The 27,558-nt window shown below is 41.1% G+C and overlaps 1 protein-coding gene across 1 annotated transcript in view; it reads left to right on the top strand.

The window, feature by feature from the left end:
• MRPS35 (mitochondrial ribosomal protein S35) overlaps positions 1 to 27,558 on the top strand; it is a 54,105-nt gene that overhangs the window by 22,072 nt on the left and 4,475 nt on the right. Inside the window, exons 6-7 of the mRNA XM_077825348.1 lie at positions 2,205 to 2,314; positions 13,758 to 13,827. Coding sequence (XP_077681474.1) covers positions 2,205 to 2,314; positions 13,758 to 13,827 — 180 coding nt within the window. The remainder of the gene's footprint in view (positions 1 to 2,204; positions 2,315 to 13,757; positions 13,828 to 27,558) is intronic.

Below are 27,558 nucleotides of genomic sequence, written 5' to 3'. Positions count from 1 at the left end.
GTTCCATCTTGTATTTATCTGTGACACTGAGGCTATGTCTACAATTACAGTGGTACAGCTGCACCCGATGCTGCTGTGCCATTGTAGCGCTTCTGGTGAAGATGCTTTAAGCCGATACAAGAGGGCTTTCCTCTCGGCTTCATAACTCCTGCCTCTGCAAGAGGTGGTAGCTATGTCGGCGGGAGAAGCTCTCCCACCGACATAGTGCTGTCCACACCAGCGCTTAGGTTGGTATAACTTTGTTGCTTTGGGGTGTGGATTATTCACACCTCCGAGCGACGTAAGTTATACAGAAGTAATTTGTAGTGTAGCTATAGTCTCTGTAAGTTTCCCAGACCTGAAGAAGAGCTCTGTGTAAGCTTGAAAGCTTCTGTCTTTCACAAACAGAAGTCGGTCCAATAAAAGATATTACCTCATCTCCCTTGTCTCTCTAATATCCGGGGACCAATATGACTACACCAGCACTGCATCATCTTTGATTGTCAGAGCACATACTGGTACTCTTAGTGCACAGAAGCAGGGTCCACGTGGCCAATTAATGCACAGCAGGCTAGAGCACCATAGATTTATACTCTAGCTTGCTGCACACAGTCACCTCATGGACAAGCCCAAATTCTCATCTTTGAGCAGTCCCTCAAAGAGCTACAGTGGCTACTGCTTGTTCCTTGCAGTCTTCCTTTTCAGAGGAATTAGTCTATTGATGGTTAGCAGTAATGCCTTTTAGAATTTCTCAACTGCCTTTCACACTGGTGGATTCTAATATGTCCTCCCATTGCTCCTCAACAAAAATTTGCCATCGTGAAATCTAATATCCTTGTACAGGTGCATTCCGTGAATCCATTATTTGCTAAAGTGAATTCAAGTGTGTCATAGCCATGGACACTTGGCCCGAGGGCCACATCGTGGTTTCCAAACTGTATGGAGGGCCGGGTAAGGAAGCTATGCCTCCCCAAACAGCCTGGCCTGCCCCCTATCTGCCTCCTTCCATTTCCTGCCCCCTGACTGCCTCCCTCAGAACCCCTGACCCATCCAACCCCCCCCACTCCTTGTCCCCCGGCTGCCCCCTCCCGGGACCCCCACCCCTAAGTGCCCCCTTTTCCCCATCCCCTGACACACACACCCCGAACCTCCACCCCATCCAACATCTCCCACCTCCCTCTGTCCCCCTAACCACTCCCTGGGACTCCACTCCCATCCAACCCCCCCGCTCCCTGTCCCCTCACTGCCCCAACCCCTATCCAGAGCGCCCCCCGGGACTCTCACGCCTATCCAACGGCCCCTGTTCCCCATCCCCTCAGTGCCCCTCCTCCCCATCCAACCTCCCCACCCCCTTACCATGCTGCTCTGAGCAGCAGGAGCTCGCAGCCCTGCCGCCTGGCTGGAGCCAGCCACGCTGCCTGCACTGCACAGCAGGAACGGAGGGCCAGAGCACTGGCGGCATGGCGCGCTGAGGCTGGGGGGGAGGAGGGACAGTGGGGGAGGGTCCAGGGGCTAGCCTTCCCGGCCAGGGGCTGGGCAGGACAGTCCCGTGGGCCAGAGTTTGCCCACCTCTGTCATAGCTACTAGTACCAGTTTATCATTCTTAGATTCTGTACATAATACGTAGATTCGGGTTGATTTCTTCTTAGCTGGATTCTTTTGCTTATGCTTTGTAAAGTTATTTTCTCTGCATCGAAGGGCTATAGGCTTGATGCAGGAACTATGGGGGGGGAACTCTGTGGCCTGTGTTACGCAGCCTATATGGTCAGTACGATCTCTTCTAGCCATAATAGCTATGAATATTTTTGATGCATGCTTGTATTTGTCAGTTGGGTAATAAAAATCCCCCAGTAAGTGTTGTGGTATTTTGGAGTACCTCCGTTTTAGTGTCGTCCTGTTTTTTAGACGCTTAAGACAAGCATCTTTGAAATATCTGAGTAGTAGTCCTAGTGATCTGCAAAAGATACCTGTTTGTTTATTTTCTCTGCATCTGGATAAAAGGAGAGACAGACAAATTCACCCCAAAACTTTGTTCTCAAATGGTCCCTTGTCTATATTTTAAATATTTTTGACAAGTAATGCTTTTGAAGACAACTCTATGAATGCACATATCTCAGTTCATGACTTTTAATTCCTCAGTAAAAGATACTGTCTAGCTAATTCTAAAAACCTTGTGTGGATTGGGTCTGCAAAAGAACTAAAGATGTTTTCTCTTGTACTTCAAGGTTAAGCTTTCCAAATTGAACTTGGATGACCATGCAAAGAAGAAGCTCATTAAACTTGTAGGAGAGCGGTACTGCAAGGACACCGATATGCTTACCATTACAACAGACAGGTATGGTAACACAAGAAAAATGTCTGTAGTATTGGCCCTATTGAAAAGTAGTGAGGGCCTGTTGCATTAGTATATCAATTTGTCTTACTAAACCCATGTCCCTTTCTGAACTAAAATCAACTGATTAAATACAATTACAAGTATTCAGTTCGCAACTATATGTTTGTAAAGGCAAATCTTATAAGTATCTAAAGTATCACCAGGTGCTGAAGAAATGCATATTTGTAAATCATTTTAAAATCGTTTAAAAATGTGTGACAATTGGATTATATGAATTTTACCAACGTTAGAAAGAGCATCAAGCAGAAAACTAAAAGGGCTTTGTTCCAATCCAAACATTTCTTCAAAACTCTCATCTATTTCTAGGTCACTAATCATTGCAGTTATTTGCAGTTACATTTCAGCAGGTTGCCTTGGAGGAGCCTGTTTTCTGTCTCTCGCTGCGGCATTTAAGAGGATAATCCAAATATGAAGTTGTTTATAAACCAAAATATCCTACAGATGCAGAATTTAATTCAGTAGTGGGGTAAAATCTGTTGATTGTATACATGTTAGTGTTTGTAAAGCACTATCAATATAAAAGCACTAACTAGGTAATCTTCAGAACACTTATGCACATCAGCAGTATTATCCTCATTTTACAGCTGGGGAAATTAAGGCACCGAGTGTTGCTCAGGGTTTCATAGCAAGTTACTAGAGCCAAGTTCAGAGCTTCGGAGTTCTGGCTTCCAGTCCCATGTTCAGTCCACTTCATCATGTAACCTTTTTTAAAAAAAAAAAAAGATAAGTAAAGAAATTAGGAGTGTGTGTGTGTGTATGTATATTAAGTTAGTGTATATCTTTCAGTGGAAAACTACATAACTGAGGTTAAAATAAACATAAGGTGCAACTTTTTGGTCACAGGCCTTTGCATTCCAAGTTGTTCACAACAGACTCTCTGTTACAACTAGCATTTATTTAATACAATTTTGTAAACTTCTTTACTGACTTCATAGGTTATTTGAGATTAGTAGCAAAATGTTAACGTAAGGGCCCTTCTGCCGATCTGCAATGGCTTCTGTAATGGAAATTAACAATCTCAAACTGCACTTTGAAAGAATAAGACTATAACCTTGATATCTTTGGTAATGTTAATTTTTAACCTCTCAATAAAACAGATTCTAATGTCCAAAACTTTGAAGGAAAGCTATTGCTCCATCTACAAGGCCTTCTACATTGGCCTAAGGTACACTGCTGTTTGTAAAGTGCTGTGAGGTACCTTGAGCAAGAAATGTACTAAGGCAAGTTACACTCAGTTCATATAAGGGCTCTTCCTCTGTGGAATGAGTATGGGCAAAACGTCTTGGGGCTCTTTTTCCCCCCGCTCCTTTTTGTGACTGTTGGTTCCATCATGATCCTTATCTATTTAGATGGATGCTGAAAGTGGTTCTGTTGAGAGCAATCTCTCCTACTTTCTACAGTTAGACAACTTGGTTAATGGTAAAGGGTTGTGTTTGAGTGAAATTGAAAAGGCAAAGTAAAGACTCGTCTTGGTAGGAATTTTGCCTTTGAGTTCAAGCAGCAGTTCTTTGAGTGATTGTAGACATGTATTCCACTCAGGTGTGCACACGCCCCTTGCACCAAAGCCAGAGAACTTTGCTTAGCAGGAGTGGTACTCATGTCTTCTCACCCCTTAGCCTATTTAAGGTCCTCTCCCCTTCCTAGACTATTCAATGGCTGCGCCGCCCTGACCGCTTCAGCTCAGGCTTTCTGGTATTTTATTGTAGATAGTTGGTCAGTAGTGTTTAGCAATACCCCTAGGTTTAGTTTGTAGTAGTTATTTAGGATAGATAGTTACCCTGGGTAATGCCCTTATTGGGGTTTAAACATTCTGTCATGTGAGGTAGATATCCCCAATAGTGACCCCTCACGTGTGTTGTTGGTTGTGCCTGGGAGAAGAGCATGTTATAGAAAGGTGCTCCATCTGCAAAGAGTTTCAAAAGGAAATGCAGGTGGAGCAGTCCATGAGGCCCGCTTTGGCATTGGGGATATCCACAGATCATCCAGCTCCATGCTCTTCTTTGGAGCCAATATGAGATGCTTCTCTGGGTTTGAGGTCCGGTGCTTCCCTTCGTCCTCTGAGAAAGAGGTCCCATTCCAGAGGTCAGAGATTTTTCTTTATCTTCCAAGAGGGGGAATGACCAGCACTATGATTCCTCCCATATGTCGGATGGAGCTGGGTTGCCTAACTGTTTGCTGGTACTATGCCAAGATCAGTTGGACACCGTACAGTTGAATTCAGCACCAGCTATCTGTGTGCCATTGGCCTTGCAGTCAGCATGAGATCTACTCTCCCTCTCTGTTTCTGATTCCCCAATAATTCAGGAGCATTCAGCTGCCATGGCAGCTGCTGCTTCTGCTGTCCTCTTGGCACCATCTGTTTGCAGAGTTATCTTGTTCATCAGCGTCATGTACCACACTGCCGAACACTCAGAGTTTAGAGTTGCGCTCAACATCCTTTTTTGTTGCTGTGGGAGGTCTCTTCGGCATCGATGTCATTGCTGCAGACCTCATCTTGGGATCAGTACTGGCCTCTGGGACTACCGTTAGCTCCAGTGCATAGTGGAAGCGTGATGCCTCTTTCGGTGCTCATTCATCATCGGTACTGATGCCATCCCTTTATTGGTTTTCGGACGAGGCTGGTCATTTGCTTGCCTTATCGGAGGCGCTCCTCCACTACCACCGGCCAACTTCCAGGGCTTGTTCAGTTTGAGTTTAGGGATGTCTTCCTCTTCATCCTTTCCTTCAAAGCACCACTCTAGGAAGTTCTCAAGATCTTCCTTGATCACCATCAGTATTGAGATCAGCACCATTCCTGCAGTAGGGATGGAGCCTCTGGCCTAGTACATACAAGCCACCCTGACCCTTATTCCCAGTGGCCCACTTGGAATTCATGGGATGTTCCTTGGTGTACAAGATCCTGTTCTTCAAGGTGCAACAAGTACTCCTTTTCTTTTTGTTCTTCAAAGTAATCCAGGGGAAGGTTGCTGATTCTGGCTAAAATTTCTCTTTCTGAACCATCTCTATTACAGGCACAATCTGAGGTCGTTCCTCCTGAGTTGGTTCAGCCTGATGCTCTCATGCAGGAGTCTCCAGTGACCCCACCCCCTTCTACTTCCTGCTCGCCTGATGACCCTGCGATACTGGTCTGTTCTTCCCTGGTGCCTGAGGATTTTAAGTTATACTAGGGCCTCCTGAGGCACATGGCTTCCATCTTGGGCATTCAAGCTGAGTTTGTGCAGGAGAATACACATACCCTTGCTGGATATTCTCCAGTTGTTAGCTCCAGGTCAGGGAGCTTTCCTGATAAATGAAGCTCCCTTGGAGCCGGCCAAGTCCTTGTGGAATATCCCAGCTTCATTACCACCTACAGCAAAGCTCTCTGGAAACAGTGTTGTGTTCCTTTGCAGGGCTTCTAGTGCTTCTGTTCCCATCCAGTTCAGTCTCTCATTCTAACAGCATTAACGACAGAGCGTGACAGAGGAGATGTAAGTCCACCACCAGGGACAAAGAATCTAAGATGATGGACTTGATGGGGAGAAAAATGTACACATCTTCATGATTACAACTGCACATTGCAAATCAGCAGGTGTTATCTAAATATGATTTCATCAGTTGTGTCGCTATGTTCAAACTCACAGATAAGTTGCCAGAAGTGCCCACTTAAGAGTTTACGGCTTTCATTGCAGAAGGTCATCTGGTGGGCAAAGCTTTGCTGCAATCAGCCCTGGATGTGTCATATGCTTCTTCCAGAGCTATGGGATCAGCTCTGACTGAGAAGGGCCTCATGGTTGCAAATTCCAGAAGATCTCCTGATGTTCAGCAGAGCACAGTAGACTTAGCTTTTGATGATTGGCTTTTGTTTCAGTAGAAAACTGATGAGACTTTACATTCTTTTCGGGACTTTTGGGCTAATTTGTTTGTTGGGGGTTTCTACCTGTGATGAAGTAAGGAATTTTCTTAATGGTATGCATGAATACTGTGTGTGTCTCAATTTCCCTGTGTGCTGCATGTTTAACGAGGTGGTGGGAGAGGGTGTGTGTTTGTTACAGAGGCGGTGTGACCTCGCTTAGCAGTCAAAGCCCCAGGTATTAGAAATTGGGTACCCTAGCAATTGGTGACCGGAAGGCCCACCCCATCTTGGAAGTCAACCAGTTCTGACCAGTGGGGGAACAAAAGACGAGAGAGGGCCCAGGTGGCCTCTTTACCTGGGACCGAAGCCAAAGGACGGAGGAGAGGCTATTGGGGAAGGTGATATACAATGATGGGCTGGAAGGAGGGGGCAGCTGGACTGGGGACTGAGGGAGCAGCCTGAGTCCATCGGGACTGGGGCAGACGCAGATAGAAGGTGGACCCGAGGGCCTTGAGAACTTCCTGTGCTGGGTTCAGACATTCAATAAACCTTTGTGTTTTAAGCTGGCTGAGAGTCACTGCAGCCTAGAGATCAGGGTTCCATTGCTGCTTCTGGGTGTGGCGAGTGAACTCCCTGAGGGAGCCCATGGCGAGAGACAGGCGTGCAGATGGCTCAGAGGTACAGTTCCAGGAGGTGGCAGGGCCAGAGGGCATAGCCCTAGAGAGAAAGGGAGCAACCTTCATCGAAAGCTGTCACACTGAAGAGGGTTACTCTGAGGGACCGTATGGAGCTGAGACAGCACAGGGCCTGTGAGTCCTTGACAATACTCCAGCCACAAGGAGGCGGCATTATAGAGGTCAGCAGTAACAGCATCAATATCACTCACAGCTATTTTTCTGTCAGTGGTTCTTCCCTATTATGCGGCAGGATTTATCTAGTAGAGGACATGGATTGTGGAGGAGAAATAGGCCCTCTGGGTCTAATTTTAGCTAGCTAGCTGGTCATCCTTCAATGAGCGAGCAGCCATTTTGACTTTCAGATCCAGGGTAGCATTCCTGTTGTGACTTCCATGTCTCTATCTGCTCAGGTTGGGGACAGGTTGTCTTGCTTTATCCATGCTTGGGATACAGTAATAGACAAATAGGTCCTAAGCACCATTCAGTCTCTGTGCATCTCTCTTCCCTACCCCTTCCTGCTTCAGAACCCCGCTCACAAGCCACTGCTCTTTCAGCAGGTCCACACTCTGCGTGCTTCGGAGCTATAGAAGAGGTCCCTCTGCAGCACTGGGGAAAGGAATTCTATTCCTGGTATTTCCTGGTCCCCAAATTCAAAGGAGGGATGAGACCTATTCTCAATCTCCACTCTCAACAAATACATCAAATATGGGAGACTCCATATGGTCACTCTAAGCAGCTATTCTTCTGTGTTAAATCACAACTGGCTTGCTGGCCTGGATCTTCAGGACACTTACTTCCACCTGGTGACTTTTTTCCACAAGCCGCCAGAGGTTTGAGATTTGTTGTGGCAGGTCAACATGATCACTACACAGTGCTACCCTTTGGCCTGTCCTCACTTCCTTGCATTTTTACCAATGCATGGTAGTAGTGACAACATACTTCAGAAAAAGAGGAATTCATGTCTTCCCATACTTGAACAATTGCATAGTGAGGGGCAAGTCTGCTCACATGTCTGGTTCACATTATGCCTTTCTCAATAGTCTGGGTCTGATCTTGAACAAGATTAATACCACCTCAGAAAATCAAGCTTATTGGGGCCCTCTTTGATTCTACAAACGCAAGGGCATTTTTGCCAAATGAGTGATTCCAGGCAATTAGTCACCTGTCTGTATCTCTGTTCTCACCCTTCTGTTCCAACCCTGAGTGTTTCTGAAGCTGTTAGGTCATATGGCCAAACCCTTATTTGGACCAGCATGCAAGATTGCACCTTTGCCATTTTCAAGCATGGCTGAAGTTGATCTATCACCCAAATTGTCAAGCATTGAACTGTCAAGTTCGAGTGCCTCCAGAAGGTCTGGATTCCTTCCAGTGGTGATTAGTTCAGAGCAGTGTATGCCAGGGTGTTGCCTTTGCTTGCCCCCTCTGTCCCAGGCAGGATCATAATTACCAGTGCTTCCATAATAGGTTGGGGGACACATCTGGGGGAATTGGAGGTTCAAGGTTTGAAGATGGAGCAGGAAGCATCTCTTCATATCAACATCCTGGTGCTTTGAGTCATTTACCATGCCTGCAAGGTATTTTGAGTGAAGCTCAACACTGTAACAGTTCATGTACCCACCACCACCACAACCTATTATGTGAAGAAGCAAAAGGGAGCTCGCTCCAGTCAACTTCATCACCTCTTGACAGAGCTTGGGCAGCTCTGCACCGAAGATAACATCACTCCTGCAGTTGCTTATTTACCAGGGGTCCGGAATTACTTGGCCGATTGTCTTGGCAGGAATTTCTCCTAGGATCATGAGTGGTCTCTGAAAAACGATGTGCTAAGGTCCATCTTTGCATCTGTTTGCAATGAAGGACAACAAGCAGTGTGGGTCTTGAGTAGGTCTCAGTCCATGTTCCCTGAGCAATTCATTTAATCTGAATAGTGGATCAGTCCTGATGTATGCTTTTCCCCAATCCCAGTCATTCCTGAGATGAAGCTGGATCATATCATCTTGAGTCTCATCACACCAGCTTGGCCAAGATTGCATTTCTCAGTGATGTTTCTTTATTCATGTTTGCAAGATTGCTACTTGGTCTTCCATACCTACTTCTACCAAACATTATGGTATCACGATCATGTCCAAATCAGAGTTGAATTTTGGGAAGGCATTCTTGCAGTTGCTCTTTAAAGTAGACTCCAAGCCCCATCTCCTCCTGATACTGCTTTGGAGTCACCTGGGTGGAATGCATGTCTGCAAAGCACTCGAAGAAAAGATGGTTATTTACCTGTCCTGTCACATTATTCTTCAAGATGTGGATGCAGATGTTTATTTCACAACCAACCCTACATCCCCTCTCCATTAAAGTCTCAATTATTGATGTTTGGTATGAAGGAGAACTGAGAGGTCAGAGTTGTGTTGCCCTTAAATAGCTTGGGGAGGGCCTAAAAGGCCAGTGGTTATGAGCACTACCTGTATGGGCACTGCTACGCAGTGTTTTCTGACTTTGGTGCACTGGGCGGTGTGCACACCTGAATGGAATACGTGTCTGCACCCACATCTTGAAGAGCAGTTACAGTACAGATAAGTAACTGTCTTTTTCGCTGATTAAGAATGATGCAACTTGTTCAGTATTCAGTTATAACATACATAGCTTTTCAGTGTGTCAACACCTTACTAGCTTTGATGCTGACACTAAGCTCTCTAATCATGGTTATCAGTTATGAATTTTAGACACTAGCCTTCGGGAAATTTGCATCAGAATTGTAAATAATGATACATCTCATTTCACCTGCAGAAGTAATTTATTTTTCCAATAATCTGGCAGTTGCAAGTTCAAAATTCATTAAATATCCTTTCTAAATGGCTTGTGGTGTTCAGAAGAGCTTCAGACAAATTTCATGGCCTCAGCAAAGTACATAGCACAAGTATTTACTTTTGCTTGAGGAATAAAAAAGCTTTTAACATTTCTTGAGCCTTTCTGCTGTAATTAAGCTGAATTTCAAAGCTGTTCTTTGTCAGTCTCGAGTTAATTGAAAGTAAAAGTACAACTTAGCTGTGTTCAGAAATATGAAGCAAATTATGATAAATTTAGAATTAATCATGGACACCTGCATTTTGTGTATTTCGTTTGGAACACTAGTTAGATACACTACTTCAGTTACAGGTTTATGTATATATTCCAGACTTTGTCCAAACGTTTTGAGGGTTGTCATCCAAATATGCATATGTGGTGACAACACTGATTCCTAATTTTATTTCCCATTTTATCCTCAGTACTGTTGTTAGTACGTTCTTTGGCTCATGCTTTTTAGGTTATTTTGTGTAACTATTATGTCCTTTAAGTTTTAGTGGTTGTAATTTATTAGTTGATTGAAGCATTTCTATTAAGGTTATTTGTTTTTATGAAAACGTCTTCCACCAGGGGGCTGTAAAGAACCTCCAAGTGCAGGAAGGTACTGGAAAACAATACTTTGTGCTGATTATGTTCTAGAGGTGGGAGAGAAATCTATTACGTTCGTATATCACAAGACTTTGTTTAATATTATTTTTAAAAATTTTAGGTTGCTTTCCTGATGCTTAGTTTTTCCTTCAGTGCAGTTCTCTTTGTGCTCAATCTTATTTTTAAGACATAACTAAGAGTCAAACTGTTACCTCAAAAATTCCCAGTTAAAATCCTGTGAAGCAAGATTTTATATGTTCTCAAAGCTGCTCAGGTGGTGGTAGAGGCAGGCTGCATTTGGTGACAGAGTGGTTTGGCCCAGCTCCCATTTGGAGGCTGGATATTTTTTAATTACACTAAACTAAAAGCAAGCCGTGGGCACAAATAGAGAAATTGAAGGCTTCTGCAGCTGTTATGAAAGTAATAATGTAAAAATGGTTTATGTTCTTTGAAGAAATATTCACTCTTTAAATAGTGAGAAATTAGATTCAGTGTTGCGGAGTAGGGACAATGGTTGGCAAGTGTTTAACTCCAATTTAAGCTAGTTTAAACAGTAGATTGTATATTTTACCTTTGTGACCGTTGCTAACATGCTGTGATCTTGACGTCTTTCATGCCTTGGTTGTCCACGTATCTAGTTCTGTAAGTCAAAAGGAGTTGTCCCTATGTTGAGCATCGCCAATAATAAGTTTCTGCGGGACAGATGAGTCAATTACACCTGTGTAATCCCATGGCTTTTAATGAATTTGCACAGGTCTTGCTGCTTTAACTTGATGAGCTGTTTTGTTAATGCAGAAGGCATGGAAACCAACACCCTCAATCTTAATTCTGTCTGCTCCACAAGGTTAGTGGAAATTAAAAGCAGCAACAATTAACAGACACGTCTCCAGATGCACAAAAAGAACAGATTGTGTTCTACAACCATCCTCACAGAAGAAATCCTGCCCTGGTTTAAAAACATCTGACCTGATTTGCAGGTACTTTAAGCCCAGGCTAACTTAATCAGTTGTGGGTAAAGGTTAGAGCCCATGCTCCAGTTTAGCTCAGGTCGTCACCTATCCGTTCTGAAGTGAGGATACAGGCAGTCAATCGCATGCTGATAGTCCTCGGTGTCTGTCCCACAATTTGCCCAAAGAACAGACACGTTCTTTTGCAGTTGACAGGGAAAAAATCCTAAGTTGTCTTAGCATGCAGAATCATGGGATATGCCCTCAGACACACATGGTTCAGTGCAGAAACAGAAAACACAGTAACGCAAGTAGGACTTTTGCTGCGGGGATCCTTACACCCAGGCAAGGCTAGCAGGTGCCCAGATCCAGTTGCCAATCACCTACATTAACTGTGAAGACATACTCCACACTTAGTCTCTGACAAAGCCTTATCTTTCTTACTTAAAAAGAACAGGTTGACCACAATATCCGTTGTAATGAAGAAATTTTAGTTTCTCTGCAATCTCTTTGTCATCAGTTAGCCCCCTTGCTCCCTGGTATCCCCATGATTCTCTTGTAGGCATCCTGTTTCTAATACTTGCAAAACTTCTTACCTCTTTTTTTTCCTTTAGTTATTTTCTTCCAAAATTCCCTCTTGCCCATCTTACATTTTTTCCTTCCATAGCTGGTTCCTTTTTATTGGCTTCACTTTAGCTGGATTTCAATTTTTGAAGGATGCCTGTTTGACTCAAATACTCTTGTCCTTTGCCATGTAATCGTAGTGTAATTTGGGTTTTTTTTTCTTTCCTGCTTTTTTTACGGGAGTTAAGGGGGCATGCCACCTATACATATCTTCTGTGATTCTTATAGGGAATGCTTAAGTAATTCCCTTGCTTAGTGAAAGGATTTTAACTTCCTCACTTTTTTAAATTAAGGTCTTTTGAGGTAGCCTTCTATTTTATTTTAAATCTACTCCCACTGTTATTTAGTGGGTCAACTATAATTACTTACTGACTCAGCTCCTGTGTTTTACTTAGGACTAAATCTGGCGTAGCTACTCCTCTTGTGTGCTGTAGAAGAGCTTTTCCAAAAAAGCAGTCCTTTTAAGACATTGAGAAATAGCTTCTCTAAACCCTGTCCTGGTATGACACTTGTACACTTTCTGTAAGTGGGTACTTGAATCAAGCATTATTACTAGTTTATTAAATTTTAGTTTTCTCTAGGATCTCTCTCAGCATTGCACATGCAATATCTTTCCTGATCCAGAGACTGGTGGTATAAACTTATTAGTACATTTACATTTTTAGGCTTGGGAATTAAGACTTGTATTTCCCTTTTCATTCAAACTTTTATAGAGGTTGGTGGTAACTTCTAGGTGAAGTTGGGTCCAACACTGGGAAAACAGAGTAGGAGGGGTACTACGTCCCCTACTGACACCACCTCCTGCCTTATGGAGGGAGGTGGGAAAGAGTCACTGGTTGCTGCACTGCCTACTTTGCTGGACTGTGGGACTACCTGAGAGCTTGGAGCAGAAGAGGTGCTGTACTGGCCCTACCTGAGCCTAGGAGATCACGTAAGACAGAATGACTCTCCTTCCTGCACCCTATTGTAACTCAGTAGAGAAGGGAAAAACTGATGATGAGCACCCCACCTTTCAGCCTGGAAAGAAGCCCACAGATACGTTGCGGGAGTTAGAGTGAATGAGAGAGAGAGTTGGAGGCACAGTGTGTTTAACACCAGCTTCATCAATTAAAGGATTGTGACAGCTTGTCCTATTGTCCTTATGTTATTTCTGGAAGTAATTCAGTCTCCCTCTGGACCTCCAGGTCAGCACCTCTGATCCCAAGATACATTACTTGGGTTCTGAGATCCATAACCTGTTTGTTCCTGTTGCATACCTAAAGCACTTGGCCATGAGGCAAAAGAAGTGCACACTATAGTCTGTGCAGTATCTTTCCCTTTCTGGCTACTTACACTTAGGGCATCTTTCTCTAACTTTGGTATTAGGTTGACCTAAGTTTTCTTACATTAGAAGCTAATGTTATTTTTAAAGTTTTATTAGTTTTTCTTCATTTGCTAACTGAACAATATACTTTTCTCAGTACCAGTCTCATGCTGTCTACACTTACCTGTGCTCGCTGAAAACAGAATTTCCTTGAAGACTGGCTCTGGCCAAGAGTGCAGAGACTTGAATGATTGCTGAATATGTGCCCCATCGGTCCTAGTTTATTGTCATAATGTTCTCCCAATGGCCAGGTGCAGATCAGTCACTGAAGGAAATATTTCCTTGACATCACACTAAAAGCCTAAAAATCTGTATAAATCAAATTTTATTCAGAAATGTGCCATGAACAATTAACTAGGAACTGAAGTGATACAAAACCTTCCCAGAGTCTGGGGACACAGATTAAACAAACAAACAAAAATCTTAGCTACTTATTCTTAATTTCCAAAAACAGAATAGCGACTATTTCAAAATAGTTTTTTAAATTTGTTTTTGTTTGGTTTTTAAATTTCAGGTGTCCATTAAGGAGACAGAATTATGACTATGGAATCTACCTCCTCACAGTTTTGTACCATGAATCGTGGGTAAGCAATTGAATGTATCTAGCAAAATAAACAGTTCTTTTAATTCAGAAAAGATAACACTTTACCTAGGACCACATTTAGTTAAAAATCCTGACTTGTGTGGTGGGTGGAATCAGTCTGCGGCTTCAGCATGCTTGGAAGATTTACAAAAAGCATAACAACTCTGTTCTGTCCAACGTGAACCACAGAAAGCACTTCTAATACCTTTCCAGGATGCCACTATTTTATTGGTTACTTGAATTCATATGCCCACAATAAATATCCCCTCACAGGAGGTTTTAGAAATAAATTCCTTTCTTCTGACAGGAATTAAGAATAATTTTGATTGCATTTATCCCGATGCAGTTTTAAAAAGCTGAATGGAAATGAAGCAGCTTTTTAAAAGATTTCAACTGGCTATTAAATGCACACAATTGACAATTAGATACGAAATCAGTGTAAAACGTTTGTTTTTTTTAAAATGTGGTTTTATAATACCTGATTATCTTAACCCAAAGCAAAATATAGAGAAGCAGGAAACAAAATTTTTTTTGGACAGACTTGGGTTTAAAAAAAAAGTTAATTAGTTAAATACTCAAGTGATAAAATCAAATTTGTGTCTAAGCAATGAATAAAGTTATTTTAAAGGTATCCCAGATTATTTGAATTTTACACTTGTCTTAAAATATGCTTATTCCTTTTGGAAAATATTTTATATTCAAAACACATTCTTTTAATGTGTACAACTTAATTAAGAACAGGTATGTGCCTAGTGAGTTTCACAAAAGTAGTGACCTTGTGCTGAGTGAAATATTCTCCCATGGTGGATAGAGGGAGAATAATTTTGCATTTATTGCAGTTCGGTCTTTCTTTTTCTTTCTTTCTTTTTTTTTTTTTTTGGTTGGCCTCACCCACCTCCCAATTGCTGAAGCTGTCAACAGGAGAATCAGTTGTGGTGTGTTATCAAGAACACTTGTACATTAGGAATGAGAATGAAAAACTGTTTCATATAGGCCATCAAGTGGACATAAGACAACTTTTCAATCCATACTCTTTTCTCTATCAAAATTTATCCCTCAACTGGCCTGTTAATTTTCACTGTATATATACTTTTCCCATGACTTCTAGTCTTTCCTATTGATTACAAATATTAAAATGCATTTTTAAAAGAATATTACATTATAGAGAATGATAAAAGCAACATAACATACTTGCAATAAGAAGGAATGTTGAAATCCCATACTTACATTTTGGATAGCTTCTATTTATTTCAAGGAAGTAACTGATAAATATGACATTATTTGGCTGCCACTGCATTTGGCATTTGTGCAGCATGCATGTTTTCGCACTGTATGTGAGCAGGTATGTGTACAATTATAGTATTTGTTCCGAGTATGTAAAATGTAGCAGACTGGTAGTTCTCAAAATACTGATTTTAAAAAAATAGTACATTCGGTTAACATTAACCATCTGACTATATTAGGATGAAAATAAATTGGGTACTTCCTTCCCACTCTCTCTCAATCATCTTAGTTGTGCCTTGGTGTCACTGCATTTGTTACCCATCCTTTATATACTCCTTTTTGAACCTAGCAGTATTTAGTCAGAGTGGAGTTAAATTGGATTGTATTTTTAGTCTTACCTTTGTATGAGAAGACCTTCAGCTTCCCTTCATAATACTGTTTTTAGTTGACTTTCCTGTCAGTGGTTGTGATCTTTTCCAGTAGCATTTAAGTCCCCATAATCAACATTCTTTAAGAAGTCTAATATTTCTGCCTTCAGTCATTTTAGTTACTCACTTAAATACGAAATAACTCATTCAGTGAGGAATTTCATTTAATCAGAGACTAGCTTGAAGGATGCGTATGTTGTAATTATAGACAACATGCTATTAAATTTGACTTATGAATTTATATTTTAAAGCATAAGTTTTATAGATAAGCTTTTACTTTTCAGTGGTACGTTACCAACATAGGTATTTTCTTTTTAACAGTAACACAAATCTCGAACTTGGATGACAGATCAGTTTCCAGTAGCAGAACAGTGACAGCAGAGGCTAAACACTCTTCCTTTTTTATTAATTCCAGGCAAACAACACATCTGTCCTTTGCTCTAGCGTTACTTAGTGATAGAAGTCAGGGCCATACGATATTGACATGTGAGTGCTTGCTGTGTATTGAATACGCACAAGTCTCTTGCCCTTTTATTACCTTTCAACTTCCATGTTAATATTTGATGAACTCGTCAATCAGTTGTAATTGTCTTTGATTTCCATGAAAAATTGATGGTCTGCTGTGACATATTTGATTTTTTCCATGATCAGTGGTAATCCCTTTTAATAGACCTGCTGAAAGGTAGTTTTGATGCATTTTGTTAACCATAAGCAAACAGGCTGTAATCTATTTTAATCTGTGTGAATTTTAAATATTGATGGGGATTAGTCCTCCCTATAGACAGTAACATTAGACAAAAGTAATCTCCAGATTTGGTCATCTTGCCAACAGCATGGTGCCACCTTTCATGAGCGTGCTTGGTAGAATGCAATAAGAAAATGAGGCCAGTAGTTCCTTTTCATGTTGACTGTTACTGCTTTTGTTGCAGTTTTTGATGTGAGTCCTAAAGACCCAGTACTTGCTGTTTTAGTTACTGTAGATCAAGGTGGGCAAACTTTTTGGCCCGAGGGCCACATTGGGGAATAAAAACTGTATGGCAGGCCATGAATACTCACAAAATTGGGGCAGGAGTGCTGGAAGGGGTGCAGGTTCCAGCTGGGGGTGCGGGCTGTAGGGTGGGGCTGGGAATGAGGAGTTTGGGATGCAGGAGGGTGCTCCGGGCTGGGATCGAGAGGTTTGGAGAGTGGGAGGGGAATCAGAGCTGGGGCAAGGGGTTGGGGTGTGGGGAGAAGCTCAGGAGTGCAGGCTCCGAGCGGCGCTTACCTCAAGTGACTCCGGGAAGTAGTGGCATGTCCCCTCTCCAGCTCCTATGCCGCCAGGTGGCCCCATCCTCAGGCACCACCACTTCAGCTCTTATTGGCGCTCCGGAGGGGGCCACTGGAGCACGTAGGACCTGGTGCGGTGCCATGCTGTGGCTTCCAGGAGCCGCATGGTGTGGCCTCTGACCTTGCGCCCCGGCCAGAGCTGAGGAAGCCCCAGACCCCACTTCCCAGTGGGAGCTTGTAGGCTGGCTTAAAACCGCTCATGGGCCGTAGTTTGCTCACCGCTGTTGTAGATCCTCTCTAATTTGTATTAATGACTGGAAGAATTGTTGTGCACTACTGAATCTTGCAAGTTAACGAGTATCGGAACAAACAGAATATGAAAACCAAGGGCTGTATGTAGGTCAGGAAGTGTAGTTATCTTTTAAGTGTCACTTGGCTTTAATTGTTTGATGTGCCACAGCATATGTACTAGTATTAGGAGGTAACCTGTCAAAATAATTACATGTTAGGATATACCATAGGCCTCATATTACTAATTAAACCTTTTCTGAGAGGTGGGAGGTGCCAATTTCTGTGTGGATTGTCCAGTGCTTGGTAAATTGCATGCTATTGAGCTGTATAAAGTGATGCTGCAGTAGTAAAGTGCTAATATAACTTTGTTCCTAAGTAATACACACATAGTTAATTCTGGGTTGTTTGGTTTTTAAAAAAATCCCCTGTGGATCACTCTTTGCAGAAAACTCATTTACTTTTTTTCCCCAAAGATTGCCTTCCAGGTCCAAGTTTGGTCTTGAGGCGTATTTCTTCCTTTCTAACTGAGGTTTCAATCCAAGGACCAGGTCCTCTAGTAGTGGAACTCTGATTTTATAGATATTGCAGTAGCACTTGAAGGGTCCAGTCAGAATTGGGTCTCCATTGTGATGGATACTGTAAAAATAGCCAGTGACAGTCGCTGCCCTGATCTGTTCACAATCTATATGTGCAACAAGTCAGTGACAAACTAAAAGGGAAGGAGAGGGCAGGAGTAACCAATAAAGTAACAGTTGCATAGATAAGGTATTGCTTAATATGAAGTTTCTTTGCGTGTCTGTGTTTACTGGGTTAATTTTTATCTAATTATAAACAAATATCAGCTATCCCTGATTGACACCGAACCAGTCAATCGTTGGAGGTAGAAATGTTTGTGTGAATTAATTCAGTGAGCGTGTTCTGTGTATAACAGGCAGCATTGAAGACATGGAGAAAATTGTGGGAGCAGCTGATAAATACTCAGATGAGACTAGAATTAGTGGAGTGGGGTTGATATATTGAGATGAACAGACAGGAAGGGTCAGAATTGGGAAGCGCTTGAAGAGCAAGCAAAAGAAGATTCCACTTGATGCAGTGAAGCCAGTGGAGAAAATCAGAGTGTGTTATTGTTGTGGTCAAAATAATGTGGAAGGACAATGATCTTAGTAGCTACTTTTTTTGAATGGACATTCAGAAAGAATGTGAATGAGGGGAAGAATGTGAATGAGGGCGACCAGAAAGGAAAAGGTTGCACTACTCTAGATGAGAAATAAAGCAATAGGTAGTCTTTAACACTGGAGAGTGTGCAAAGGTCAGATTTTGGAAATGCTATGGAGGAAGAAACTGTGATTGGATGTGTGGCGCGAGGAAGAAGTCTGACTACCACCTAGATTATGAGTGTGAATGAATCACAACAATCATCTTGTCGTTTCAACAGTGACTGAGAATGGGGTGAAGATGAGACTTTGAGAGGAAAGATCAGGAATTCACATTCTGCCCTGTTAAGTTTTTGTCAGTGAGGTATATCTAGAAAGAGGGGCTGGAGAGATGGGCTGAGATGAGGCATTAGACACATGGAGACCAGTCAGGAGTGGGAGAAGTAGATTTGAGAGTCACTGGTGTAAAGGTGGGTAGTTGGAGCCATGTGAGCAGATGAGGTAACCCAAAGAAGGTTTAGAAACACTTCTCACACGTTTAATGGTTTTACTTGAAGCCACTATGTCGGCATAGTTGAAAGTGACTTCCTACCTGCTGATCCCAGAAACAGTTTGATCCTGCAAACTCCTAAGGACGCTGAGGACACTCAGCACTTTTTCCAGGATTGGGCCCCAAGTTTACCCAAGTGTATGTTTCCCTGGGAGAATCTGTAAGTATGGGGCAAAGTGTGAAGTTTAAGTTTCCACAACCATTTTGAAGGGAGAATTAGGATGATTTCCCTGTGTCTGGCATTCATTCCCACACAGTATAATGCTAACCCATCCTTGGCATATGAAGACTTCTTTAATCGGAGGGGCTCCGGTTCTCTTTGGAATGTACCTGATTGCCCCAAATATTAGATATCGGTTGGGGGCTGGGTGAAACCCCTGGAGAAAGATATGCCTGGATTCCCTAACGTCTTCGGGTACAATTTTCAAAAGAATTATGTACTTAGGACCCTGTCTTGTTGAAAGTCTATGGGATTTAAGCTCCTAAATTCCATAGGTACTTTTGTAAATTATATCCTATGGAAAAATGTCATCCCCGTCCCTTTTCAAATTACTGAAGTTGAACACTTCTTACTCTCCTATATTTGATAGATTTCTCTTTATTAAAGTGTAAGCATTTCCATCATATTTCATTTATGTTCATTTGCCAACTGTGTTGTTTCCTTCCTTCCTGGGTTATATTTCTTTTAATTCCATTTGTTTAAATGGGAAAACAAAGTAATAAATCCCCTAATCCTTCATCCATCCTCTAATCGCAGGTTAAGTGAAACATTTTCTGTGGGAACCTGTTTAAAATATTGGCAGCACATCAGTGGGCTGATAATAAATGTGATTAATTTGTAAGGCAGTATGGTGCTGGGGGCAGAACTGTGGGGTGGGAGGGAAATAGCCACACAAGGAAGGGAAGAGCAAACTTCACTAGATCATGTGACTGTGCAATTGTATATTTTTTTTAAATTTAGTTGCAGTTAATTGATATTTGTAGCCTTACTTAATATTATACCCAGTAAAGTGACTGTCTTTCAGAGGATTTTTGAAAGACAAGGTAGGTGAAGTAATCTTTTATTTGACCAGTTAGTGATGGTGAGAGATGCAAGCTTTTGAACCACATAGAACTCTTCTTCGGGTCACTGGACTTGGGACCAATACAGCTACGACTACACTGCATACAAGAGAGAGGAGTTTGTCATCCACTGTGTCAAACTTTCTCAATTCACAAGTCAAACTGCCAGCCCTGCCATCTTGAAACCAAATTGGATTTTTTTTCCTCATGCAGCTTCACCAATAATTGTCTACAAGATATATTATGTCCCTGGTCACACCTGTCTAAATTGTAGGATGGCTAATGGGGTTGCGGAGCTCCAATGCAGAACTTAATTTGTCTACAGCCTTTTTAGTGCTAGTGAAGATGCATAAGAAGGCAGATGCCCATATTAACTTTTAGATTCCAGGTTGTTTGCAATCCTGACCATTTTTTTTTTTTATTCAATTTGATATGGAGACATTGAGACGACATTGGAGTCTCACAGTGAGTTTTTTGTTTTCCTTTTTTCTATACAATCCCTCTTCAGATTAATACTATGCTTTTCTCAGAGGCCTAGATGTTAGCCAGGAAACTGAAAGCTAAGTGTGCATTTAAAAAATAAAACATGATGAAGTTTGAAAATGCACACGATCCCCCAAACAGCCTTGACTGGCTCTGCAGTGCTGCTCACAGAACAAACAAAAACCAGGATACAGTACTCCCAATCCGTGAACTTCTTCATTGCATCAGTGACCTTGGAAAATCTGAGGTCATCTTAATTGGTTAGCTTTGATATCATTGTTATGCTGATGGTCATGCATTGTGGTGAGATTTAAAGATAGATGCGCTACGCTTTAGCTTTCCATAGCAAACTTTCTGCCATATAAGCCTGTGCACAGGAGTTTGAGGAAGGCAGCCTTTCATGTTTTGTCACCAAAAGTGATGACATTTTGGAGACAATTTCCAACATATAAACTTTAAAACGTAGATTACAGTATTTTGAAAATATATAGTAATGCTTAACATTTTATATTTTGCAGCTTTTTTCATCTTAATCAGTAATTGAGTTAATACTTGCACATTATTAATTTTTACACACCATGTAGTAGCTGTCTGAACAGCCAGTTTGCTGTTCATATGCACTGAAATTTTTTAACCAATGCCTGAATGACCTTGTGCTTTGTTCTACTGTACTCCCTATTTGATGCTGTAATGTTTGGGTTGGTGGGGAGAAAGTTTACTAAAGTCTTGGTCTGTTCCCAGTCTGGATGGTCTAGACTCTGTTCCTTGTGTTTTGTGTCTTGGCTTTGCAGATTGTTCCCAGGAAAGGGCCTGTGGTGGAAATGGCCTACATGGCCAAACAAAAAGGGCAGCATTGAGAGAACTTTAATGAAGTGTCTCTCTGTCTTACTGTTGGTAGCGGTGCACAAAGCAGTAATTATAATAGGCATGTAGTGATCCTTATATTAATTTTGGATGAATGCAAGTATAATAGCACGAAGAAAAAAAAATTATTAGTGCGTCAAAAGAATGATCGTTTGCTGCCATCAAGTGGTTAAAGGAGGCATAAACCGATCTTTCTCATTTACGTAGGAATAATCATTGAGATTTAAAGTTATGTTGTGGATTGGAAACAGGAAACAAAGTAGAAATAAAAAATCCATTTTCAAGATGGAACATGGTTAATAATTAATGTTGTAAGGATCTCTGCTTAATATTAATGATCCGGAAAAGAGGAGGAACAGTTAACCGGAAAAATTAGTTGACTTATTTGTTGGTCCTAGGATAGTAGAGAGACGAGGTGGGTGAGATAATATTTTATTGGGCTGACTGCTGTTGATGAGAGAGACAAGCTTTTGAGTTATACAGAGGACTTTGTCAGGTCCGGAAAAGGTCCTAAATGTCACAGCTAAAGATTGAATAAATAGGTTGGCATAAGCAGTTAACATATACTCTAAGGAATCATTCAAGGTGAAGTTTCAGAGTAGCAGCCGTGTTCGTCTGTATTCGCAAAAGGAAAAGGAGGAACAGTTAACCGGAAAAATTAGTTGACTTATTTGTTGGTCCTAGGATAGTAGAGAGACGAGGTGGGTGAGATAATATTTTATTGGGCTGACTGCTGTTGATGAGAGAGACAAGCTTTTGAGTTATACAGAGGACTTTGTCAGGTCCGGAAAAGGTCCTAAATGTCACAGCTAAAGATTGAATAAATAGGTTGGCATAAGCAGTTAACATATACTCTAAGGAATCATTCAAGGTGAAGTTTCAGAGTAGCAGCCGTGTTCGTCTGTATTCGCAAAAGGAAAAGGAGTACTTGTGGCACCTTAGAGACTAACAAATTTATTTGAGCATAAGCTTTCGTGAGCTACAGCTCACTTCATCGGATGCTGATGAAGTGAGCTGTAGCTCACGAAAGCTTATGCTCAAATAAATTTGTTAGTCTCTAAGGTGCCACAAGTACTCCTTTTCTTTATTCAAGGTGAAGTGGCCTATTAACACCCCTGTAGTCATAGGACAAAAGGGAGGGGGGGGGTAAGTGGGTTACAGATTATTGTAATAAGGGATAAATCCAGTGTCTTTATTAAGACCATGATTTTTAATGTAACACAGTTATGAATTTGAGCTTCCAGGTTCATCTTTTGAAAGTGTTGTCCAGGTTTCCTTTGAGCATGAGGACTGATAGATCAGATATGAAGTGATTGCTTTGTGAAAATTGTTCAGCCACTGGTGATATGGTGTTCGTCTTTTATCCTTCTCCTGTGTGAGTTCATTCTAATCTAGAGCATATTGATTGTCTAGTGTCACCCACGTAGTTTAGTGCCCCCAATAAAAGTGTGTCTCTCACCAACAGAGGTTGGTCCAATAAAAGATATTACCTCACACACCTTGTCTCTTAAAATATTGCGCTCATTTCTGAGCTCCTCCCTGCCTCTTCTATGTAGCAGAAATAAAAAAAAGTCAGTAAAAGGCAACAAAAAAGATTGGACGCATAGAATCCTAGAAATATAGGACTGTCCAGTCTCCTGCACTGAGGCAGGACTACATTTTATCTAGACCATCCCTGACAGGTGTTTGGCTAACCTTTTCTTAAAAACCTCCAGTGCTGGAGATTCCACCATTTCCCTAAGTAATTTAAGTGCTTAACTACCCTTACAGTTTTGACATACGAAAAACGTCCTGTGTTCCCTCTAAGCTGTGCAGAGTGTGTGTATGAGAGAGAGACAGACACTCTGTGTGTGTGCGTGTGCGCATCGGCAAAGCTAAAAACACTTTTAAATTTATATATGTTCATGTTAGGAGATTGGATTGATTTATCTAAATTGGTTCTTAAAGCAGTCTAGTTGAATTGGTCTAAATCTGTGTGTAATTCAATCCCAAATTAAACTTTTAAGTGGAAATTATTGGAGACCAAGTGAATACCAGTTGCTGGAGCTTTTCCAGCTTTTCCTTGCAATACCTTGATTGCAGCAGTAGTTGAAAGGTTTAGGAGTTAAACCTGCATGTGTGCAATGTGTTTTCTTTTTTCCTGAACAATGTGTATTGTGCACCTACTCCTTACTTTCTTGGGACTTTGTAAGAATACAATAGAAAATTGCTCATGTAATTAGTGCTTTATAATCAGTCCAATAAAGGATTCCTCCCTGTACTACTCAAACACATTGATATATAGTAATCTGTGCTTTCTAAGGTATTACTTTTACAAAATATGCTACAGTACATTTACTGGTGCAGTGTATACATTACAACTAAAATATTTAATTTTAACTGCTGAATGGCTTATGATTAAAGCTAAGCTTTTGTCATGGTTATTTTTAGTAAAAGTCATGGACAGGTCACAAGTAATAAACAAAAATTCACGAAAGCTGTGACCTGTCTGACTTTTGCTGCAGCAGCTCCATGGTTTCAAGCAACATAGGGGTCTCTTGCTTATATTTAGTAAACTTTACACCTCAGAGTCCAGAGACCAAGTTTCTCCTTGTCAGGGATATTTTTATTCTCTTCACCCCAGATTCCAAGGGGATGGGATGAGTTCGTGTGCAGATTTCCCTTTTCCTTGATGGAATTAGGAATGCCATCACCAAAGTCTCTGTGCTTTGATGTTACACAATGCCTTATTTGCTTCAGTGAGCCATCCTGTGTGCAGGATGAGCACTTTACCCTAATTAAAGCTTCTTTTCCTCTTTGGTGAGTTACACAGTTACAGAGTTCAGAGTAGCAGCCGTGTTAGTCTGTATTCGCAAAAAGAAAAGGTGGACTTGTGGCACCTTAGAGCCTAACCAATTTATTTGAGCATAAGCTTTCATAAGCTACAGCTCACTTCATCGGATGCATTAGTACGCATTAGGATTCATTAGTATGCATCCGATGAAGTGAGCTGTAGCTTATGAAAGCTTATGCTCAAATAAATTGGTTAGGCTCTAAGGAGCCACAAGTACTCCTTTTCTTTTTACAATTACAGAGGTTGACAATGCAAACACTCAATATAATTTTATACCATTGGATACATATATTAGAAGTAGGATTAATACATGCACATCCTACAAGCATTCCATAAAGTCTAAACACTAAGCACATTCTTATAACCCTAACGTATGTTTTAACTATACTAACCCACAGATAAGCCAGACCGGTTTCCAACTCTGCATTTGTCAGTGTTCAGAGAGGCCTTGGGCCTTGGCATGAGCTGGTACCTGGTCTGCCAGCATCACACAATGGAGTTCTATTTAGCAGTTGCCCTGGGGGGGGGTGTGGGTCGGGGGGGGGGGAAGGAAGGGATTTGAAATAACCTAAGCAAGCCTACATACAACAAATCACTTGAATGGGTGTCTTTGTGGGTCTGTGCTGTGAAACTATGCAGGCTAGGGTTCAAGCACTTATTTCAAAGGCTGTACTAGGAGAAAAGGTGTGTTCTTATCTTGCGTTCACAAACTTGTGGTAAAATCCTAGGGAAGACAAGGTAGTTTGTAGTTTTCATACAGATTAGCAGGTGGAGTTAAACTAGCTGACATGTTAATTTGTTTGAAAATTGCACACTGCCTTGTCTTAACACAAGGTAAAATATTAGTGAACTCAAGGACACACCTCTTACTAGTGAACACACAGCTTCTTTTGGGGTGAATCCCTGTACGTTCCAAACCATGCATTGTTTCCATGTGTTCCAGTGGAATACTGTGTCGGCATGTCTCGTCTAAAAGTGAACTTCAAGCAAAAATAGAAACTAAGTTACAGGTGGTCTAAAATATTTTAAATTAAAAAATATATATAATATATATGCTCCATTTGCTGCTTTACCATTCCCTTAGAAATATCTTCAGTGTCAAATCTTATCTTTTCTGGATTTGCTGGAGAATTTTGGGGAGGGAAAGGGTCTCAAATATATGGTGCAGGGTCTCATGTTAGATGAAAGACTGGGGAGGTTGATCTTCAAAGACATCCTTTCTCCCAAGTGTTTATTAGGTATAGGTATTGAGCAAAAACCCCAAAATTTTAAAGCCTCCTTAAAATATTCCTTTTAGCTTTCAGTTTTTTGTAATGTCATTATCTCACCCGTTCTCTAGTCTCCATAAGATCTTTGCTTTCTGAAAACCTTTGTTTGGACTTAAACCTTTCAGATGCCCTTTCCACAACCTAAAGATGCAAAAAAGTGCAGGTACTTCTATCCCACTATCAATATTATCTCCATTGTACAGGTGGCCAAATTGAGGGATAGAGGTAATAGTGTCGCTTAGTAAGTCAGTAGCAGCGCTGGGCATGGAACCCAGGAGTTGTCGCTAGTTATAAGATCATCCTTCCTGCTTTAAAACCTGCCTTGTTCTTCTGAGACAAAGATACTAGTTTCTTCTTCATCCTTGTCTCTTTGCTACCACCTGGCTCATTCTTTTTCCGCTTTTAATTTGCCCTCTTCCTGCAATGATCCCATCTCCACGCTTCTGCTGTTGAATTTCTTTATAACTTCTGTGGTGCTCTCTCACGTACCATGACAACACATTTTCCCACCCCCAGGAAGTAAACAGTTGAGGACCAGGACACAACAATCCTAGCCACCTATTCGTTCCCACTGTTCTTCAGAGAGGCACAAAGTGAGTGATGGGTGGAAGCCTCTTGTTCAGAATCTCTTGAGTGATCTGTAGCACCTGGGAGGAGAGGGAGCTGAAGGGGAAACTTCACTCATTGTTTGTATCTCTGATTCCATGTAGTGACATTTCAGTTGACATGGGTAAAAGTGACACTGGGGCAAATGTGCTTCAGATGTGACATTTGACAAGTATGCTTTGATTTTAAAACTTAAAGCAAGATTTCTGTGCTATACATATCTTTTGCTTTGACGCTCACCTTCAAGGCTAGATAGAGTAAGTTCCCTAGAGCAGCATTTCCAGTTAACGTAGTGAATTCTATCAGACAGAGATGTTTTTAAGTATATTTTTGCCTATTAAGTGTTTTTACATGTAAACTTATCTTTCAAGTTGCTAGCTAAGAACTTGTAGGTGCAGTTTAAGGATATAGTACATGCACGGTGATGGGTATGTAAATAGTTTTGACAGTTTTTTGAGGTGCTCAACTGAGTTAGTATGTTCCAATCGTTGCTCTTTATTTCTACTTGTAAATTTGTGAGGCAGGTCCATGAAGTAGCTAAAATGTATTCTATTTCAACATAGTAGAAAGAAACAGGTTTACTCATTCTAGTATGTTCCAATCGTTGCTCTTTATTTCTACTTGTAAATTTGTGAGGCAGGTCCATGAAGTAGCTAAAATGTATTCTATTTCAACATAGTAGAAAGAAACAGGTTTACTCATTCCAGGGCATCTTCAGATTAAACTTCCATTTTCAGATTTGTAAAAAAAAAAACTACTAAAAATACTTGCATTTTTGTTGAACAGCATTAAATCTCTGATTAATGTGTTAACTATTCAGGCTGTTGACAGGAAAATTGACTAACGTGAGTTCCTAAGTATTTCTAATTGCCTTTAATTTTTCTGTGTGCCACTTACAATGGCTTTTAAAATATTTTAGCTATTTAACTTTTCTAAAAAGACACATCAGAAGATTTGGCAACCTTAATCCTGGGTATGACTACAGCAGCCAACTTGCTAAACTGGAAGAAAAGCCAAGAAAAATCTGATTTAAATGTCTTGAGTGATTAAAAATCATTCATTTTTGTAGGTTTATAGCGTTATTTTATAATGAGGCTTTTTAATACTGTCTTTATCCAGTTTTTAATATTAAGGCTTTGTCAGCAATTCAGTCATAAGCCCCTATTTTGGGAGGTTCACAATTGATATAAAAGATTTGCACAGTAACACATCTTCATTCTCATTATGGCATTTAAAAAATAGTCTCATCATCTGTTCTCGTGGAGTGCAAAAATTCCTCAAATCTCATTTGTAGTCTCTATTTCAGACATTTTCTGAACTTATTAAAAGAAAAATGTTCTATAGATTTCATTGGAAGTGTTTACTGGAGAACCAGTTGCACTATCCGGTGAATGCACCTTTGGGTGGGTCTGGCTAATGCTTCTTGGCAACTATATGTGTTTGAAAGAGCACCCATTTCAGTCCATCTTCTCGGGGAAGCATATATTTAAGGTTTTTAACCTGATACAGCAGTGATTCCAGAAAAATGGTAAACACACACAGTTTAAATATTCCAACTGTCACAACTTTATTCGAAGTTCAAGCTCTCACTGCATCCTTCACTCAAATATTTAATTTTTCAGGAGAAGAAATGTGCAGCTACCATTCTGAGTTAAGACTTCATATTGAGGTAGTTGGGTTTTGCATCACTGTCTCATTGGCAC

Source organism: Eretmochelys imbricata, chromosome 1, assembly GCF_965152235.1.
Source record: "Eretmochelys imbricata isolate rEreImb1 chromosome 1, rEreImb1.hap1, whole genome shotgun sequence".
Classification (NCBI taxonomy): Eukaryota; Metazoa; Chordata; order Testudines; family Cheloniidae; genus Eretmochelys; species Eretmochelys imbricata.
This window is presented reverse-complemented; position numbering and strand designations above follow the sequence as displayed.